The sequence below is a fragment of the Desmodus rotundus genome, chromosome 4 (assembly GCF_022682495.2).
Source record: "Desmodus rotundus isolate HL8 chromosome 4, HLdesRot8A.1, whole genome shotgun sequence".
Taxonomy (NCBI): Eukaryota; Metazoa; Chordata; class Mammalia; order Chiroptera; family Phyllostomidae; genus Desmodus; species Desmodus rotundus.
This window is the reverse complement of record NC_071390.1, coordinates 31,388,326-31,409,553: the sequence shown is the minus strand read 5'-3', so window position 1 is coordinate 31,409,553 and position 21,228 is coordinate 31,388,326. Positions and strand designations below refer to the sequence as shown.

Genomic DNA, 21,228 nt, shown 5'->3' with positions numbered 1-21,228 from the left:
TCTGAGCTCCAGCACTCGAGTAGCAGATTGAAAGGAACCAGTGGCATACAGGGAGAAACTGAAGTGTCTGACATCAAGGCAGGAGCTGTGGACAGCTTTTTCCCAGACAGTACAACAGGTAGAGGCCAATGTCCCTTTTCTGAGCCCTCCCTTGACAGAGCCACAGAGCTGGCAGGTGGGGGCCATATTTGAGACTCCATGAACCTGGCTAACACTGTTTGCCCCACCCTGGAGATCCCTTGAGACTTTGTCCCACTCAACTATGGGCCCACCCAAGTTGTTAACTGACTTTTCCATAGGAATGGACTGGTCTTGGCTCATGCTTCAAAACTTCCTAAATTCTATCAATAAGCAATAGCTAAGTGGCCTCAGACCTGGCACCAGCAGCAGCGAGCCTAGATTCACAGCCTGGCTTCACCTGGGAATCTCCCAGACCAGCACAAGTAGCGCTATCTCAGATTGCTTTATAGCTTATGCAGGGTGGCCCTGGGCAGAACACAGGTTGGGGCTGACCTTGGCCTGCTCCACCCAAGAAACCATAGAGCCTGTGCAACTAGTGGACAGCTACAGAGCATGTTGGAGCACTACCACCCTGCTCCTGCACAGCCAATCCTCCATGGAGGGTGCAGGTTTGTTGTCAGTGGTCACAGCCAGTCCTTGTACCTGATTGGCTGGGGTAAATCCCTCCCATTGATCTACCAACAGCAATTAAGGCTCAACTACAAGAGGAGGGTGTATTTAGGCAACACAAAAGAGCATGCCTCGAGTACTCAGCTTGGGTGATAGGGGAAGCTGTGCCACTGGACCCTACAGGACATCTACTATATTAGACTCTGCTACTAAGACACAGAGTCATAGCACCTCTATCTAATACATAGAAACAAACACAGGAAGGTTGCCAAAATGGAGAAATAAAGAAACATGGCCCAAATGAAAGAACAGATTGAAATTCCAGAAAAAGAACCAAAGTAAATGGAGATAAGCAATCTCTCAGATGCAAAGTTCAAAACACTGATAATAAGGATGCTCAAGGCACTTAATGAAGACCTCGACAGCATAAAAAAGATCCAGTCAGAAATGAAAGATACACTAATTGAAATAAATAACAATTTACAGGGAAACAACAGTAGAGTGGATGAAGGTGAGAGTCACATCAATGATTTGGAACATAAGGAAGCAAAAAACAACCAATCAGAACAACAAGAAGAAAAAAAGACCTCATGGAAAGGACGATACTATAGACAGCCTCTGGGACAACTTCAGGAGATTCAACATTCGCATGATAGGCAGGCCAAAAGGAGAAGAGAAAGAGCAAGAAATTGGAAATCTATTTGAAAAAGTAATGAAAGAAAACTTCCCTAATTTGGTGAAGGAAATAGGCATCCAAGTTCAGGAAGCACAGACAATCCCAAACAGGATAGATGCTAAGAGGCCCACTCCGAGATACATCATAATTAAAATGCCAAAGTTTAAATATAAAAAAAGAATCTTAAAAGCAGCAAGAGAAAGGCAGTTACCTACAGGAGAGTTCCTATAAGGCTGTCAGCTGATTTCTCAGAAGAAACTTTGCAGGCTAGAAGGGATTGGCAAGAAATATTCAAAGTCATGAAAAGCAGGGACCTACAGCCAAGCTTGTTCTACCCAGCAAAGATAATCATTTAGAATCGAAAGGCAGATAAAGAGCTTCGCAGACAAAAAAAAAAAAAAAAAAAAAAAAAAAAACCAAAATGAAAGGAATTCATGATCACGAAACCATTATTATATGAAATGTTAAAGGGACTTATTTAAGAAAAAGAAGATCAAAACTGTGAACAATAATATGGCAATAAATACATATCTATTAACAACTGAATCTAAAAAACAAACTAAGCAAACAAGAAGTACAGAGACAGAATCATGGATATGGAGAGCGTTTTGATGGTTGCCATTGGGAGGGATTTGGAGGAATAGGTGAAGAGGTGAGGGGATTAAGAATTACAAAGAGGTAGTTACAGAATAGCCATGGAGATATAAAGTATAGTATAGGAAATGGAGTAGCCCAAGAACTTGTACGTATGACCCATGGACATGAACAATGGTGTAAGGATTGTCTGAGGGACTAGGGGTGCCAGGTGGAGAAGGGCAAGGGGGGGAAATTGGGACAACTGTAATACCATAATCAATAAAATACTTAAAAAATAAATTAAATTTTAAAAAAGATTAGTCCATTGTTGTTACAGAACATTGCACGAACTGCTGATTGTACATATATGTGGTATCATGTTAACATAAACAGTCCACCCCTTAGGGAGTTTAAAGTTATAAAAGAAACATTTTTCTAAGATCATGTGCTCTGATATAAAAACATACTCCAGCCCAGTTCTACCATTATAAAGTTCTGGCAAGCCACGAGACAAGAGTTGGTGATTATATCAAGCAAGACTTCTAACAAATGGCTCAATGAAACCATTACTGTATCATAAAACGCTGTAACAGTTTGAAATGACAATCCCTTGCAAGAATTCCATAATTTTAGATTATTACAATTTATTCCATAAAAAGCAGTATCTCAGCGATAACCATAATACTACAAATAAGAATACACTTCACCTTTTTGCCTGAAATGAATCAGTTATGTTCATTCTTGCAATTCAAGTATAATTTTTATAACTATCTTCAACACAAAGGATGGAGTGCAGATTTTATGGCACTCTAGTAGAGCTCGTATGAAACATTTTATCTATCATTAAGTTACATTGTATACAAAGTAATTTTATGTAGTCTCCCAGAAGGAAATAAGTAAAATTATATTAAAGTGAAGGATTTTCATAACATTGTAAAATTCACCTTTTTCTCCCCTAGCCCGGGAAGAAGAAACAAGAGCAACACTTATCAAATTTTTTTAAAACACAAACTCAGCCAAGAAACAAATGATGAGAAATACATTTGCATGTAGATGAATTCATATTAAAGTCATGGATCTTGGGCCATTTTGAAATCTTAAACCTTCTGACACTATTTTCATGAACTCAGTAATACAAACCATGTTGTGAATAATTTTTCTGAAAAATTGCTGGTTTCACTGTGTATTTTATTATTGGCCAAATGTGACATTAAATTTTATTCCCCGTGGCTTGGAGTTAAATGCTTGCTCTGTGCAGAATGGCAACACTCAATTAAACCGCATTTTTCATGATCTACATCCACCATTGTTACCATATTTAAGGGAAATAATGAAGGCACTGACCTCTATTGCGTTTCTTATTATCAATGGAGATGAAGCGTATGCAGGGATTACTGGTGATGTACTGCCCAGCCCAAGGGACATCAATCTTCGTGCCAGCTTCATAAAAGATGCCCAGAGCGTAGCGAGAGGAGTAGCTCACCGACTCCAGTTGCTGCCTTTGGCATTCACTAATTACTGTGGAAGAAAAAGCACGGGGCATCAAACTTGCAAATATCATCTTTCCTTTTAGTACATCAAATACAAAAGTCCTTTACACTAGTTCCAACTATTTCCACCAATTCTATCTCACTTACGATGAATTTTGAAAGGTAATGGGAAATAGCAACAGCTTTCATTCTTTTCAGAATGATTACCGACCTTGGCATGATTGTTTTTACCACGCTGAAGGTCCAAACTCTTTAGACTGGCATTCAAGGCTCTTAAAATTTGGCACCAAGTTGCTTTTCTAGCTTTGCATCCTAGTTATCATCCTGGGACTGTCTGGTCACATTATAGATTCCATATACTGAGCGCTTACTACGAGTCAGAGTCTTTGCCGAACACTTGACACTAGCTAGCATTTCACTCTATCCTAACAACTGCTCTGTAAGGTGGAGTATTATCCCCATGTCACAGCTGGGGAGACCGATGCTCCATCTTTCAAGGACTTCTGAAAGTCTTCCACGTCACATAGAGATTTGTTGGCTTGTCATCTTCCTCTCAATGGATTATAATAGTTCCTTAAGTACAGGGACCACACCTTAGTCATTTTTGTTACAGACCTCTACCCTACTCATTATAAGCACACAAAGGATTAAAGTATAAAAGTAAAGAAAGGCAAATACAGACCTGCAAAGCTAGTTAAAATATAGGAGGTAAATAATTAACAGATGGAAAAAGACTGGGAAATAAATTAGGTAGGTTTGGGTTCAAATCATGATTCTATCACTTAATTAATTATTCAATTATAGTGCTCTCGTCTGTAAGTGGCAACACTAGTACAGGGTGTATCAGTGTGCTGTGAGGATTACATGAATAATGCATAGCTCAGTGCTTGGCATAGGATAAGTGTTCATTAGACAGGCACTTTTTCTATTAGAGACATGAAATTATTTAGGAAAATGGGACAATGTTTCATTCTGGGGTAGAAAAGGAAATTTCCTTAATGTTTGAATCTCCATCTTCAAACTCTTTATCCTAAAGGGTCTCAGGGAGCTGCTCGTTCATATATGTACAGCATTCATAATTTGCATTTCAAAGAAGGCCATAGTTCTATTCTAAAGGTTTAGGCAGGCCAATTCAGAAATGCAATATATGAAAAATTTTCATTAAGCTAGTAAAAAAGATCCTAAATAAAACAGGGATAGACAGACCTCAAGGATGACAGCTAATTTTAGCTAGACCTTGGAGAAGTGATTTTAGGAGGTCGAGAGAAGGAAAGAGGGGTATTTAATGAAGTATTAAGCACAGCAATAATCCTATACATTCTTATAACATATTCCTGGCTACAAAAATTTTTTAGAACTAAGACCTCATTTAATCTTCACAAAAGCCCTGCGTGGTTGGTGTGTTTACCATCCTCATTTTACATCCCTAGGAAGCTGAGATTCAGCGTGGTCAAGGAACTTGCCCTAGATTACACAGCTCCCAGCTCACGGGGTCAAGATGAAGCCACAATCACTGCATCGGAGTCCCACACAGGCACTCATTACTTCGTGCAATCCGCCCCGCCCCCCCCCGCCCGCCCTGGAGCTGTAAGTCTGACTTTCAAAACGAACTTTGGCATTGCTTTCTCCTCGGACATTAATGATTATTTTGCACACAGAAGTCTAAGCCATCACTCCCTTTGACCATCATTTCCTGCGTATTAAAAGATATTAACTACTTGATGAACAAATTATCTTCTGACGTTGGCCTCATTACACTCAATGTATCTTGGGCTTCATTTTATTATTTGATCTGTTTTTAAAGTTCTGGCTTGATGTTGTGCTTAACTGCTTTCCGAGGGGGAGAGGGTGACGGAGACTAACACCAGCAGTTGAGCACATATTGGACTTAGTGATATCACTAAGTTTCCCAGTTTTTCGATTAAAAAACAAACCAACAAAACTGTGGAGTCAGCTATTTAGTAAGTGAAAGGGCCTAAAACTCTTTTTTTTTAAACAGAAAGTGAAGGGTCAACTAGGTTGACAACCAAATGGGACCTTCCCCTCTCCCCACATGCACATTTGCACATTTAGCTAGTTTTTAGACAAGCTGCCAAGTGGCAAATCCCACCGGGTAGCCCTTTGAAAAGGTAATTGATATCTATATAGAAACAGAAATTAACCTTAAACACCCTTGTATGCTCTGGGGGCTCTCCAGTTCATTCTGAGAACAGGGGGTGAGACTTCTGATGGAAATGATCTCAATTTCTGGACATATTCACTTACCAGAGATTCATTTTCAGGGCCTTAAAAGTTTTTGATTGTTGCAGGACCTAACAAAATGTTCTGATTTTGTTTGAATGGGTTTTTTTTCTTTGAAAGTCTTTCTTATGCAAATGCCAAAGGGAACATCCCTGGGTCCCAAATGTACATATATTAGCAAGAAAAATGGTATGTTCTTTACTATCATGTATTTGTACTATCACGTGTCATCTACCCTAAAATCAATTCTCATATAAAAATGCCCAGCTCAACGTAATGAATTTATCTGGATGCTATCCTAATTTAATTCTGAACCACTAGGACTATATACTCTCTGACTATACACACATGTACTTAGAGTATTGAATATAGTTTTTGACTATGATGTGAGTAAAGTGGCTATAAATTGTATTGAACAGGGTACTTTATACTCCCTGCTTCCATCCATTAGAAGAATTGTCCTTATTCCATTCTCCTTGTAACTATGCCTGTGTGTGCACCTGTGGGAATGGGGGAGGTGAAGGACAGAGGAAGAAATAGAAGTGGTGGAGGGAGAGAAAAAGAAGGCCCGGCTGTACTCCTGAGAACACCCTCAAATAATTTCATTTTTTGTTTCCTAGTGTGATTTCATTCTTTAGTTTTCTTACCCATCAAAGAGGCTAAACATATACATTCTGCCTATTTTCCATGTTTTTTGGTGATGATATTCATTCATTCATTCATTCATTCATTCATTCTCAACTTTATGCCAAGCTCTGCTCTAGATGATGGGGATATAAAGCAGAAAGATAAAGTCCCTGCTCTCACGTAGCTCATACACTAGTGGTAGAAAGACCAATTATAAATAAATGACCCACTGAACAGTGTGTCGGCTGGTGATAAGAACTATAAGGAAAATAAAGCAAGGTAAAGGGATGAAAGTGACAGGTATGGGTAGTGAGGCTATTTTAGATAAGCTGTCGGGGGTCTAAGTCTCCTCTGAAGATTTTATCCTGACTTACATGTGAAGTTACTACCAGTTATGAGCAAAGAACAGATATGACCCAGCTCCTGTTTTAAAAATTATTCTGGCTACAGGGATGCAACAGGGGAGTTAGGCCAAACAGCTCTGCAGTAGCCTTGGATTGGGGAGAGCAGTAGAGGAGGCCAGGAGTCATGACGTTTTAGATGGAATATGTGTAGATGTGTGTGCATAAATACATACATTTACATCACAACTTACAGATATGTGTGCCTTACGTGTGCATATATATGTCACACATATATATAAAACTAGACCTAATATAACTTTTGATATTTAACATACGGAAAAGTGTGCCTTGATGAATTTTCCTAAAGTGAACATACCAGTGTAATCACTAGTTGTATTAAACAACAGATCATTCAATGATCCTGAATTCTAACCCTATAGATTAGTTCAGCTGGTTTTGAACGTCACGTAGACAGAATGATGCGGTATGTACCCTTCGTGTCTGGCTTCTTGTACTTAATATTAACGATTGTGATATTTATAAATGTTGTTATGTGTAGGTTGCAGTTAATTGTAGTTACTGTGGGAAAGTACTGCTTACATGTATACACTGCACTGTATTTATCCATCCACTGCAGATGGACATTTGGATTGTTTATAGTTTTGGGCAATTACAAATGTAGTATGAAGAACATCTGTATGTGTTTCTCTTCGGTACATATACCTAGTACTGGGATTCCTGGATTACGGGGTTTGCTTATATTCAGCTTTAGTTGGTACAGTCCTCTGCTTTTCTAAAGTGATTGCACCAACTTCTACTTCCACTTGGGGTGTATGAAAGTTCAGTTGCTCCATATCTTTGTCCACATTCGCTACTGACTGCCTTTTATTTTGGGATGTAGTGCTATCACGTTGTGGTTTTAATTTGCATTCCGTGACTAACATTTGGAAACCTTTTTCAATGTTTATTTGCGTATCCTTTTGTGATCGCCTGTTCAAATCTTTGCTCATTTTTCTTTTGGGCTGTCTGCCTTCTTCTTGTTGCTGATTAGGCGTATTTTAGAAATTCTGGATATGAGTCCTGTGTATATAGTAAAACTCGCTTCTCCTTGGTGGCCTCCCCCTTCACTCTCGAACACATGGGTTGCTGAACACAGTTTTAATTTAATTTAGTGCAATTTATCTTTTTTTCATTTATAGTGAGCAGACTATTCTGGCTTAAGACCTTTTTGTCTACCCCAAGGTCTTAGAGATATTTTCCTACTTCTTTCTTTCTGAGAGCTGTTTCATTTGTTTGCACAGGGTTCGGGGTATACTTTTGGATATTAAGCAGCCAGGACTTCTGTTGGCTTGGAAAGGTGGTGTGAGGCAAAAAACCAATATCAAATGAGAAATAGACAGGATGCTACTTCTCACCTACTCTCGTTACATAAGTAACAGCTTTATTGTTCCATAACTGTTGTAGTTACAAGAGAAAAATACGCCATGAGACTGTAAGCAGCTTGAGACACGGACTGCGCCTCACGAGCTTTGTGCGTCAGGATCTTGAGACACGCCTGGTATGACGCGGGCTTTCACTAAACGGTAATGACTGCATCCTCACTGTAGAGCATTGGAAAGCACACAAAGGCACAAAGAGACGAGAGGAAAAATAATCACCATATTCTCATTACCCAGAGAAACAAACAACTATGGACATTTTGACATTTTCCTTTTTTCTTTAAACATGGCTGTGATCATGTGGTACGTACAATTTTGCAAAGTGCAGTTTTGCTTAGGATATGACAAAAACTCCTCATTGTAAACATAATTTTTAATGCTTACATAAAATTTGATAGAAAGGTTGATGTGTAATTTAACCATTCCATTAATTTTGGACATTTATTTCTTTTTCGTCTGTTGTAATTAAAGCTGTTATGAATATCCTGTGTCTAGATCTGTATCTGTGTTTTTAATTATATCCTTAAGATAGAATATTGGAAGCAGAATTACTGTTAAATTGATTTTCAGAAAGACGGCACCAATTTATACTTCCACAGAGTGTACGGAAGGCCCATTTCACTGTATTCTTGCTTGTGAGGTTTAATATACATGCAGAAAACTATCCTTTTTTTCTTGATAATTCAATAGAAAAGCACAGATACTTTGGTTTTAATATCTCTTTCTTTAATGACTGATGAGGCTAAGCATTCTTCATATGTCTACTTGCCCGTATGTATTTTCTCTTTTGGAAACAAGCTGTTCATGTCATGTTGCTAACTGGTCTACTGGACTCTTCACATTAGTAAGTTAAAATGAGTGACGCATTATAGAGGCTCCTCATTCATTATGTTATAATTTTTTATGTGCTGTTTACTTTTTAGTGTTATATATATATTGTAAATAATACTTATGTCAACGATCTTATCAGTTGTCCTCTCTCTTTCTTGAGCACACTCAGACTCCTGCCAGTGCTGACGGGCTCGCTCTCTCACCCTCCCTCCCTCTTTTCTGTTTAAACTCTTAGAGGCCAAAACTTGATTTGTGCTGGTTATTCTTTCTCCCCCAGGTCCAGGCCTTGCTCTTCTCTGCTCTGCTCTGTGCCCAGGGTGACTGCCCTCGCTATAGGGTGAATTCCCTGGAGTTCTGTTCTGGATGGTACTGGCCAATGAGAGGCTGACACAAGAGACTTTGGGGTGGAAGGTGACAGACACTGGAATATTGATTCCTTCTGCTCCTTCCTGCCTTGCCAGGTGCTGGCAATGCCGACTTCCTCATCAGTTAAAGGACTTTTTAGGTAGCTCTTATTCCATGGTTCCAGTTCTCATGGGGATTTGGACATCCCGTTTCCTTCTCTCACCCACTTAGGCCTAGCAGTAGTAAGGGCTTCCTGTTGTTACTGTCCCAAGGTGTCACAATATCCCTCGCTGGTGGCCTTCACCCTAACTGCCATTCTATAAATGCCCTTTCATTAAAGTCTTCCAGTGAAAAAAATTTTGAATACACCATCTATTTCCTGCTGGGACCTTGACTGAAATAATATTTAACTATATTTTATTCTAGCTTCTTCTAGAAATGCACTCTGAGGCAAAACACGATACATTCTACTCTTATGGAGTTCTAGAGATCAACTTTTCAAATCAAGGAGTAGTCGGAATGAGAATATTTTGTGATTCATGAAGGTGTATGTTTTCACAAGTAAACAAAGTACTGCTTTCGATTATATTTTTTTCTTCATCTAATTCTGGCTTTTTTGGCACGAAAACAAATACTTCAATGTTGCTGGTAAAACAAACACCTTTTGGCGCTAACATGGCATTCGTCATAAATACTGCAGTTAATGGTAAATGCTGCTCACATTGACGGTTGGTGCTCAAGGCCTTGATCTCCTTCCAGAAGTTTGGTGTTCATAGCCAAGTACAGAGGATTGCTAAATTCCTGATTTGCTACCAAACGTGAAGAATTTCAACTCAGGGACAGTTGAAGTTAGGATGTCAACTTGTGTTACAAGCATTTTAAGTTCTGCATCAGGGGACACTGGCTGCTCTTAATTTACTTATTCTTGCTTTTATTTTTTATGTCGAATTCTGCGAACGTCAAGAGATTTCCTGCACTTCTCCCGTTAGACCATCCAGCTCTGTGGGCACATGAAAACAGTAGAATTTTAGCCAGAATAGCCAATTCCTCTTTACTCAAAGTAGCTGTAGAAATAGTGCTGAAATACCCAATCTCCATAAATAGCTCTCCTAGCAGGCCAGTACAAGAGTTTGAACTTTCACCATTCACGAGCTATTTCTTTAGTGTAAAAACATCACAGGATGTCCTGTTTCACTTCACCTGGAATAAATTGAATGGTCACTTGGGCTCTCTAGGTATAGAAGCCATTAAGCCTGGAAGCACAGTTTCAAAAACAGTTTTGGCAAGCAATAAATCTAGAGTTTATTGGTGACAGACTCCAGCAGTTATATATCCATGTGGAGTTTCCCTGGGGAAAGATTTCTGTCATCCTGAGAAGCATCTCTAGAGTCAGAAAAATCTGGGTTCGAATTCCAGTTCTGACATTTACTGTGTGACCTTGGCCAAGTTGGTTAATCCATCTAGCATCTGTTTTCTTGTAAAATGAGAAGTATAATAATGCCTGCTTAAAGGATTGTTAGGAAAATTAAATGAGATAATAGTAAGTGCTTAGCACAATGCCTTCTTGCCAAGCTGCCCCAGAGGCCTTTGAAAAAGAGTATTTAACTATTCAATGTGGCTGTAGCTGATTTCTCATAAAGCCTTTTGACTGTCTCCCAACCGCATGAAATCTCTGCTGGTTTACAAACTCACTATCCACTCTTCTCTCTATCTGGATGGAGGTCCTGTGAAACTAAAATGATAGTTGTTTCTATAGCAACTAGTTCTAACCACAGGATTAGAAAAATAAACATTTTTAAATGTAGGAGCTGTTTTCTAAAAAACTGTGGGATTGTTGAACTCAAACATTGTTTGCTGTAGGTCTGCTGTGCGCCCAGCACTATGCTGGTCACTGTAAAATACCTCTTAACAAAACACTCGGCAGAGTCTACGACAGAATTTAGACCGAGGCATAAAATAATTTTACCCTGGTCGTTACCAATTTTATCCTTTGGAAGTTTCTCTTTGGGTTAGAATAGAAATGTAGCTGGCTTTCCTGCTCTCTCTACAGAACATATACAGTAAGCCTGGAAACCACAGCAGTAAGGGTGGAAAACGCTAGCGTTATTTCTGTGTCCTCTAAACTTTTAGACCATTATGTCATCATTCTTTTTGTAGGAAAAGCGCTGAGTTTCAGATGAGAAAGAATATGAAAATAAAGCATCGTGTGTGCTATTATACAAAATGTCACAGAATATCATACATATTTTACAGCCCCTTTTCCCTGCCTATCCATTTAATTACTTTATGGCCACGTCATTCATGAGCAATGCGGTAATTTTAAAATCCACAATAATAACAACTTGACTACATGTCACTTTATATTTTTACACAGATTTTATTTTTATATTTATTGCTAGAGTTACTTTATATTCAGGCAATGACTTGGTGAATGAATCTAATTCAAAACTTCTATAGTTTTAGAAATCAGAAAGCAATGTTTGCAAGGATCTAGAATCTGTGACATTGTGGCAAAATGTCAGAACTTGGTGATGTAAGCTTTAGGACACTCAGAAATATGTTCATCTTGTACTTTGCCGATCCTCTAGTTTCTTTTCTATTTACGTAACAACAACTCCCCACAATGCTTAGCTAAAGCCAAAGCAAATAAACTGAACTTGGGGAAAAAACTGTAATGGTACCAGACTTCATTTAGTGGAAGCCTACAGCATTTTGCTAATATTCAAATTAGTATGCTCCCAGAACTAACACAAATATCAGTTTGATGTACAGCACAAATTATTTTTGATCTTCATACTAGCTTGTCTTTTCTTTGCAATGTCTTTAAAGTTTCTTTTCTTAATATGCTGGTTGGTACATTTAAAAATATTGTTCATTTTTCTTTCATTTCTATTTTATTCATGCTATTGAATTATAAATTTTTACTGCCAGGTTTCAATCATTTCCCCCTGTTTTTCTTTTTTCTTTTTCTTTTATTGTTGTTCAAGTACAGTTGTCTGCATCCCCCTGTTTTTCTTCTGAACTTTACATCACTGCAAATGTTTAATCTGAATGATGTGACGACAGAGATTATCCTTAACTGAACACGTGCATTTCTGAGCCTCAGCAGAAATCTTTATGTGTATAAATAGGTACCTATCAATATAATGCAATATACATATCAACTCACTGAGCTTCAATTTCCTCATCTGTTAAGTAGTAGTATGACGTAGCCTTAAAAAGTTGTTATAAAGATTAGAAACTTTGTATGCTAGGTATTATTAAAAACTTTTGAAATTTTATATTCCAAAATAGGGGCAAATAAAAAGTAATAGTAGCAATTGTTGTCATTGCCGTGGCAAGGAAAGGGACGAACAAGATAGCCTTAACTGGTACATAAAGGTACACTTGTTAAGAGAAGATTTAGAATTGGGAACAAGGAAGGAAGAAAATAAATTTTTTCCCTAATTTCTGGAAAGACATAATTTTATATCCAATTTTGTAGCTTCAAGGTATTTGTTTCTGATCTATAACTTCAGTTATATAACATTTTATCAAAAAGTTTATTAAAATATTTTTACCAGGTATTTGTTTTTTTACTAGGGATCTGTTATTAACCAAAATTGATATCCAATTTAACTCTAATGAAATTAACCATAGCATCTCTATAGCCTGAAAATAATAAGCAGTTTTCTTCCTTCTTATGACATATTCCAGACCCATGATTCTACCATTTGTAGAGTCAAAAACATAAATTCTCCATTGCTGTCCTGCCCTAACACACCCACCTCACACGGCAGTTTACTCTTTGCTGGCAGGTCAGTGTGTACATCGGCTAGGTATCTTCATGATGGGATGATAAATGGGATCTTGTCATTGCGTTATTTAAAGAGCAAATTTCAGAGATCAAACCTTTTCCACACCTGTGTCTGCTTAGGGACATTAAACTGGAACTAGTCTCATTGATTACAAAGACATTTAGAGTAAAATTATTGGGTTACCTGCTGACATCTTTCAGCCATATCTGGCTTCACCCTAAGTTATAGGTATCCCATGGATATGAGAATTCAATTGCAGATCTTCTTTGTAAGCTTCCACCCAGCCGACCTTGCCCTCACCTACTCAGTTTGGCCGCAAACTGGCTGTCCTGGTCAGACGGACACTTAATAGCTTACTCTTGCCACCTCCTTTCCTAAGCTGCAGACCCAGATTGCCTCCTCCCCATTCGCCCTCCTCCTTACCCAAGTTGTCTTGTTGTCTCAGGAAGATCATTTTTTTAGCTCACCAATTGCTTTTTCTTCCCTATCTCTTTTATTCTATTTATGAACAAGACATGGTCCTATACCCCAAGAGTAGAACAGAGTAACTCTTTGCCCCACAAATAAACTGAAAATGGCTTTAATAGTTGGTGATGCAGAGATAGGAAAGCCACATATTTTGTGGCCTAATAACAAGTAATAAAGAAACATGACTTGTAAGAGTTCCTTGAAGTATCCTTCAGAATCTCACAAAAGACTCTACCTACTTCCTCATCTGGCTTTCCCTAAACAACCAGTGTCCAATATAAATAGAACAAATGTATTGTTTGGTATCTTGTGTGGGCAGATTGGTAGTATTTCTATTATATTAACGATAAATAAGCGTTTGTGGACAAGACTGAAACAGCAGATTAGAATATTGGTTCTGTGGGAGTACACATTCCTAATTTGGAAAAAGAATATTATCAACAGTTTATAAACTGAGTGCTACCTGGAATGGGAACTGATTTATGCTCTGCTTTCTCACTTGGTACCAATTTCACTGTGCTAGCTTATCCTCTTGCCTAAAGACTCAGGGACATGGGTGCAGAAGGATAAAATCAGAATAGACAGCCCATAAAAAAATTAATTCACCTCTATGTCAAATAATGCTTACTGAGAAATTGATTTGAATGATGCAGCAAATAAAATATTTATTTCTTATATGCAATATAAATGAGTCAATGTCACTCTGAGAAATTTAACTTTTTAATTTGCTAACTTGGTATTTGTATTTTACTAGCAATTGCAAAAGATTAATCTATAATTCTCTTGCAAGTGTAAGAAAGATGATGTGGGGAAAGCAGCATCAACTATTACTCCAGCTAGCTTGGAAAAGTATGCGGTCTACATTGTTCTTCACTGGACCCTGAATCCCCTGCCTTTATGTCTGTGGTGGTATCAAAATCAGGGTTGGATTATTTATTTGCATAACATGTATGCAGCAATCTAGTTATGTGAGAGATATATGAATCTTATGTTGCATGTGAGGTTAACTCTACAATTGCCAATATATATATATATATATATATATCATAGGTACAGTAAATAAACATAAAATTTTACATATTACACTTATATGAAAACAATCCAGATGGCTTTGGTAAACAACACATTGAAAACTTATTTTCTTTTTTGAAAAAAATGTTTCTCTGTTCTAATAGTCTTGGTAAATATACTACCCTATATGCGAATGCACTTAACATATTAAAAACAATGTAACCATTTAAGCTTCCCCAGAAATATCAACCCATGAATTATAAATCGTTTATTAAACTTAATAAGTTTTTATATAGAAAAATTATCTTGGAACAAAATAGTAGTTGAATTATTTATTAAAAATCAGATAAAATTAGCTGTGTTTGAGCTTCTTACTTTCTTGAATATAATTCAAAAGTCTTCTTTGAAAAGCTGAAATACAAGATAATGTGCATTTCTGCGTTTCCCCCCTTCTCTCCCTCTCTCACAAACACACACACAAAGCAGGAGACCGCTATAAACTACGAGGGGGAAAGCACTGCTATGTTCAGTAGAGTGTGTGCTCCGAAGTTGAAGAATTAGTTGAATTAAGGAAATATTTTTGCTTTTGTTTACTTACATGTGAAAATGTAATGCTATATAAGCAGAGTATGCAAAATAAGTACTTTATTTTCATATTCTAAAAATTAGCCAGTTTTTAATAACATTTGAGCAAAAATAAATTCTTTCCAGACCAAGAATTTTTTAAAACCTAGGGAAAAACACAGTGCTAAAATTTAGTCCAATGTTTTTGTTTTCCTTATCTTCCTTTTTATAACCCTTCCCACTCTTTTTACAAAAAAGAAAAAAAGAATGAACTGGGAAGAATTATCAATCTGATGTGTGATAGTCTCGAGTTGTTTGATTTGCATTTTCTTGATACACAATATGGCAGGTAGATTTTTCCCTAGATGGTTGCAACAGTATCCTCCATCCTACATTCTCTTCTTACAGCCCTTTAATCAAGAGACAAGATCTATATCCTATTCCCTTGAATCTGAGAGAGTTTGTGACTAAGGCAAAACTGACACTACGGTATACGATTTTTGAGCTAGGTCATAAAAGTTGATCCAATTTATGCCTGGTTCTCCTGGGACACTTGGTCTTGGATCCCAACCATCATATTATGAAGAATCTCAGGCCACTTGAGAGGTGACTTAGGTTTCTGGCTGACAGCTCCAGCCTACACCAGCATCAACCCACAGACCGGAGTGAAGATGCCTTGTGAAGATAACAACCCCCAGCTGTTGAGTCACCCTCCAGCTTTTGAGTCTTTCCAGCTTAGATCCCAGACACTATGGAGCACAGACAAGCTGTTCCCATTGTAACCTGTCCAAATTTCTGATCTGCAGAGTTTCTGATATAATACAATGGTTGTTTGTCACTAAATTTTGGGATTTGTCACACTGCCACAGAAAACTGTAACAACCAGGGGGGCGAGTCATTTTTTCATATGTTTATTGACCAATTGCATGTCTGCCGTGTATTGCTTATTCATAAGCTTTGCCCACTTGATCTTGGGTTGTTTCTGTCTTGCTTATATGAGAGGCATGTCCAGAAAGTATCCAGCCAGGCACTATGAAAAGTAGAGACATTTACTGAAGAAGATACAAGATACAAGAAACATTGTACACAGGACAATGATGCCTCAGTCCCCTTTAAAGAGGGCGCCTTGGAATCTCATACAGTTCACCTAGTGTCTCTTCCACTGTTCAAAACTCTCTGCAAAGTCCTTATTGGAATTGCCATCAGCTGCTCCATTGCGTTTTCCTGAATCTCATCGATGGTCTGAAATCTCTTCCTTTTCACAGGTGATTTTAGTTTTGGGAAAAGCGAGAAGTCACAGGGCACCAAATCTGGGCTGTAGGGGGGCTGAGTCACCTGGGTGGGTTGATGTTTCGCCTAGAAACTCCGTACGAGATGTGATGCGTGAGCAGGCATGTTGTCGTGATGAAGCTGCCAATCACCAGCTGCCCATAGCTGCAGTTGTTTTTGTCATATTGCATCTCTCAAACAACAAAGAACATTGAGGTAGCATGCCTTATTAATTGTTTGGCCTGGAGGGGTGTACTGTGATGGACAACACCTTCCCAATCATAAAACACAGTTAACGTGGTCTTGATCTTGCTGTGACTTTGCCACACCTTCTTCAGGTGTGGAGAACCAGGTGACTTCCATTGGGATGACTGGGCCTTTGTTTCCAGATCATAGCCATAGACCCACCATTCACCTCCAGTTATGACCTTCTTGAGGAAATCTGGTTCATTGGTAGTGGTTTGAATCAGGTCATTAACAACTGCAGTATGATGTTCCTTCTGCTCTGGTAGCAGAAGCCATGGAAAGAATTTTTCCGCAACATGTTTCATGCCAAGATCCTGCATCAAAATCTTGACACAGTGGGTTTTGGAATCCCCAGATCAGCTTTTAGTTCTCACACTGTCAGTCGCTGATCTTTGTTGATGCAGCCCGTACACGTTCAACATTCTCAGGTGTTCTGCTTGTTACAGGCCTTCCAGAACATGGATCACTTTCAACAGATTCTTGACCATCTTTGAAGTGTTTGTGCCACACTTTTATTTGTGTTGCACTTGTTGCATCATCCCCAAAAGCCTTCTGAATCATCTGAATAGTTTTTACAGAGGAATGTTCAAGTGTAAAGCAAAAGATTTGATGCAGATTTCTTGCTCTACTCACCAGTCATTTTGAATGTGACGGCCACACAGCACACGTGCTCACTCAATGGCATCTACCGCCCCTGCTGACTAGTGCAGTGAAGTTGTCATTGTTCACACATGTGCATTCCAGTCCACTCTCCTTGGCTGCCAGGTTACATCAATGTCGTGCAAACCATTCTCGTTATATTAACAATGGCTGGACTTTTCCGGACAGACCTCATCCTATATTTTGCATATAATACTTGGTACATACATCGTAAATGTATTCAACCAGTTGCTTGTTAGGGGATAGAAAAGTTTGAATTTTATATAGTCAAATCTTTAAATTATTTTTGTTTTTAGTTTTTGAATTCTGTCTTTTTAAAGGAAAGTCTTTCCCACCTGAAAATTACAAAAAATCCTATATTTTCTTCCAATACTCTTATACCTTTATTTAGGATCAACTCTTTAATGCATCTCTAATTCATTAAATCATGTGGTATGAGGGAGAGCAAATTGAACTCTTTGTTAATGAAGAGTTGTCTTTATATCATTTATTTAAATAACCCATTCTTCTCTGAGTTGAAATGCCTTTCTTATCAACTAAATTCTTAAACATATGTCTATTTTTGGACTCATTCTGACTCATCGATCAATTTGACAATTTCTACATAAATTCCATTTTATTTTAATTTCTATAGCCTTTTGGTATGCCTTAATATCTGGCAGAGCAAGTAATCTGGCCTCACCACCCCACCCCCAATTTCTTGCTGAATTTTAAACTTTTTACCTTTCATATGAATTTTGAATCAACTTGCCAAGTGACTTGAGAAAATAAATTGCTTTGACTTTATAGATTAATGGGGGGGGCAACTGATGTATTTATTATATTGTCTTTTTGTACATGAATATGGTATGGTTTATCCAGGTCATCTTTTAGGTCCTTCTCTGAAATTTCAGAATTTTCTTAATCCACTCATATAGAATTCTTGTTCAGTTTATTCCTAGGCAGTTTACTGTTTTGTTTTTTTTTTACTTCTTGTGGATAGTTTTTAAAAAAATATTATATTTTCTAATTGGTCATTGCCATAGTATGACAAAATCATTGAATTGTGCATATGCGTATTTATACCTATATGTATCAAAGTATACTTTGTATTTCTTATATTCAGTTTTTTCCTATTTGCTCCTTTATTAGTTATTATAGCTTCTCAGTGATTTCCCTTGAATTGCAGATGACTGTGATGCCACCTACAAATAATGGCAGGATTGCCTTTTCCTTTCCAAACTGTGTCACTTCAATTTCTTTTCTGTATGTGATTGCATTGGGTAACATCTCCTATACCAGTGCTTCTCAAACTTTAACGTGCATGGGAATTACCTAAGGGTCTTGTTAAAGTGCTGGTTATAATTTTAACAAGCAGCCAGATGATGCAGACCTCACTCTGAGTAGCCAGGTAGCTACTATGTTAAGTAGCAGTGATGACACTGGTCTCTTTTGTCTTATTTGTGATCTCTGTAAGAATTCCAATCGCCCAACCCAGTAATGGGGATCAAGAAACAAAGTTAAGTATATTAAATACCTTGCACAAGTAGCAAAAGGCAGAGCAAGACTCAGCCCCGAGTGAGGAGTTTTGAGGCCCTTGTTCTTAATATCCACTCTAGAGTAATTTCTGTGATAAAACAAAGATAAACACGTCTGAGGCTGTTTTAAAATGCAGATCGCCTATCACCTGTTTCAGAAAAATTTTCATCGAAGTTCTTATATGAACTTTAACATTTAGTCACCTAGAACAGAGATTGGTAAACTACATTCCACGTCCTATATCTGACCCCTGTCTATTTCTGTATGGCCCTCTAGCTGAGAATGGTTTTAGACTTTTTAAATGATTGAAAAATAATCAAAAGAATAATACTATTTGGTGACACATGAAAAGGATACAACGTTGAAATGTCAGTATCCACAAAAGAAGACTTGTTGGAACCAGCTCATTTGTTTATATATTGTCACTGCTGGGGGCACTACAGACGCACTGAGGCAGTTACAATTTTACTGGGTTTCAAGTGCCCTTTTGTTGGGTGACACCTTTTATTATTATTTTTTTAATTACCACTGCATACTCAGGTCAAACCAAAAAGAGGTAAGTGGATTTCAAGTGGAAGGTATGGTGGAGTGTGGATGGTTTTATTATCAAATTAGATGGCAAAGCACTGTGTTTATTGTGGAATGACACTGTAGCTATGCTACAAAGTACAATGAACACCGGCATTGCTGGATTTCAGCACTCATCACAACTCACAACACAGCGATGGTCATAAAAATTAAAAAAATAATGAAAAATTCATCACAGCAGAATTTTTTCACAAAAATGAAAAGTGATAATGAGGCTGCAACCAAGTTTCTGAGTGGCTCCTTTGCTTCCTAAGCAAGGAAAGCTGTTTGCCAATGGTGAGTAAATTAAGTTGTGTTTGATGGCAGGAATTGAAGAAATTGTCCAGAGAAAATAACCTTGTTTAAGACTATTGTCTTTTTTTGGTGAGAAAAGTTCCTTGAAGTGTTCAGAATATTGGGAGAAGCATCGATAGTCAATTAAAAAACAAGGTAAACGATTTTCAGTGGTTTTCACTGGAGTCCATCTTGCCTTTGAAGTGACTAAAGAATCAGCCTTTCTCTAAGCACTCTGAATGGTAAAACAATAGGCGAGAATATTTTTTAAGAAATTGAGAGAACACGAATTCAGAACAATCTGAAGGAGAATCCTCTAAGATGTGCTTCAAAATAGGGTAGTAAAATATTTGTTTTTAAGCAGAAGTAAAGGTTCAGTTACACAGATTTTACACAGCTTATGAAAATATAAAGCATTCTGAGCCTGTGGGTATTCACTGTATTATTCACCAGTGGGTGTTCTGTGGGCAATAATTAAGTCTATCACAGACAATTAAAACAGAGTTAATGGTGAGCTTCATTTACTTTTTTTGGACTTAAGCACATCAGTTCTGTAAGTATTTGGCTTAACAGAACCTGAAATATCTTATTTCTCTACCACACAGCAGATCAATTGCTAAGCAGTGCTAACATCTTATCTTGATATTTTTGAGGGCCACGGTTGAAATCTTTGTGCGTGACATGGTCCACCATCCACTAGAATAACTGAACACTGGATGGTTTGGGAAATGAGTTTTCATTGTGGAATTGATATTGTTTCTTCATGAGTACGATCCTAAATTATAAGGCAAAACGAGCACTTAAATGTGAAACTTATTACTGTGGTAAAGTCATTTCAGTGACAGTTAATGCGCTTTGAGTCACATGTAATGTCAAACTGCTTTATACATTTCCTGTGCTGTCAAAAGTTAAAACAAGAAGCAAGACCTCCACTTCCACACAAATGTGCATTGGATATTTTATCTGAGCTCAAACTACAGTTCCAGAGTGTTTTTTGGACCCTGATGCAAGTGCAAACAAAATTTCCATATTTCAAAATCCATTTAACTGTACAGTTGAGGAGCTTCCACCTACCCTTCAAATGGAAATAATTTAATGACATGCTAAAAGGCAAATATTGAGAATGGAATAGAATTCTTTAAGTGCCTTCCAAGCAATAAATGTGCTCAATTAAAATCATATGTTCATGGACAGATATTAGTATTTGGCCATATCTTTCTGTATGAAAAGCCATTTTCAAAGATGAAATATGTGAAATCTCATTATAAATCAGCATTAACAGATGGACATGTGTAATCAATTCTGATGATAGGAAATACTAACTTTGAACCCCAATTAAGTAAAATGTTCTCCTCCTCCACAATAAAAGAATTGCATTAATCTCATTTGTGGGCCTGTATTACAGAAAATTGTACTTTATTATTATTATCATTATTATTATTACTATTAAATTTCCAACTTTGTCAATAAAGATTGGTGGAAATTTGTTTTCTCCCTTGTTATGTAAATGCCTATGTAATATCCTGGATTTTGCCTGCTGGCCTGCGGAGCCTATTCTGTTGACTCTCTCGCCCTTTACAGAAAAATGTTGCAAATCCTAAGTGTATCTCTTATGTCTCTTATTGTCACAGATGC

General features: G+C 37.6%; 1 protein-coding gene across 4 annotated transcripts in view; it reads right to left on the bottom strand.

The window, feature by feature from the left end:
• RNLS (renalase, FAD dependent amine oxidase) overlaps positions 1-21,228 on the bottom strand; it is a 243,857-nt gene that overhangs the window by 54,585 nt on the left and 168,044 nt on the right. For all 4 annotated transcript variants that reach the window (XM_024563414.4, XM_053923186.2, XM_053923188.1 and 1 more), the window contains exon 5: positions 3,227-3,400. In XM_024563414.4, the coding sequence (XP_024419182.1) occupies positions 3,227-3,400 (174 nt within the window). The remainder of the gene's footprint in view (positions 1-3,226; positions 3,401-21,228) is intronic.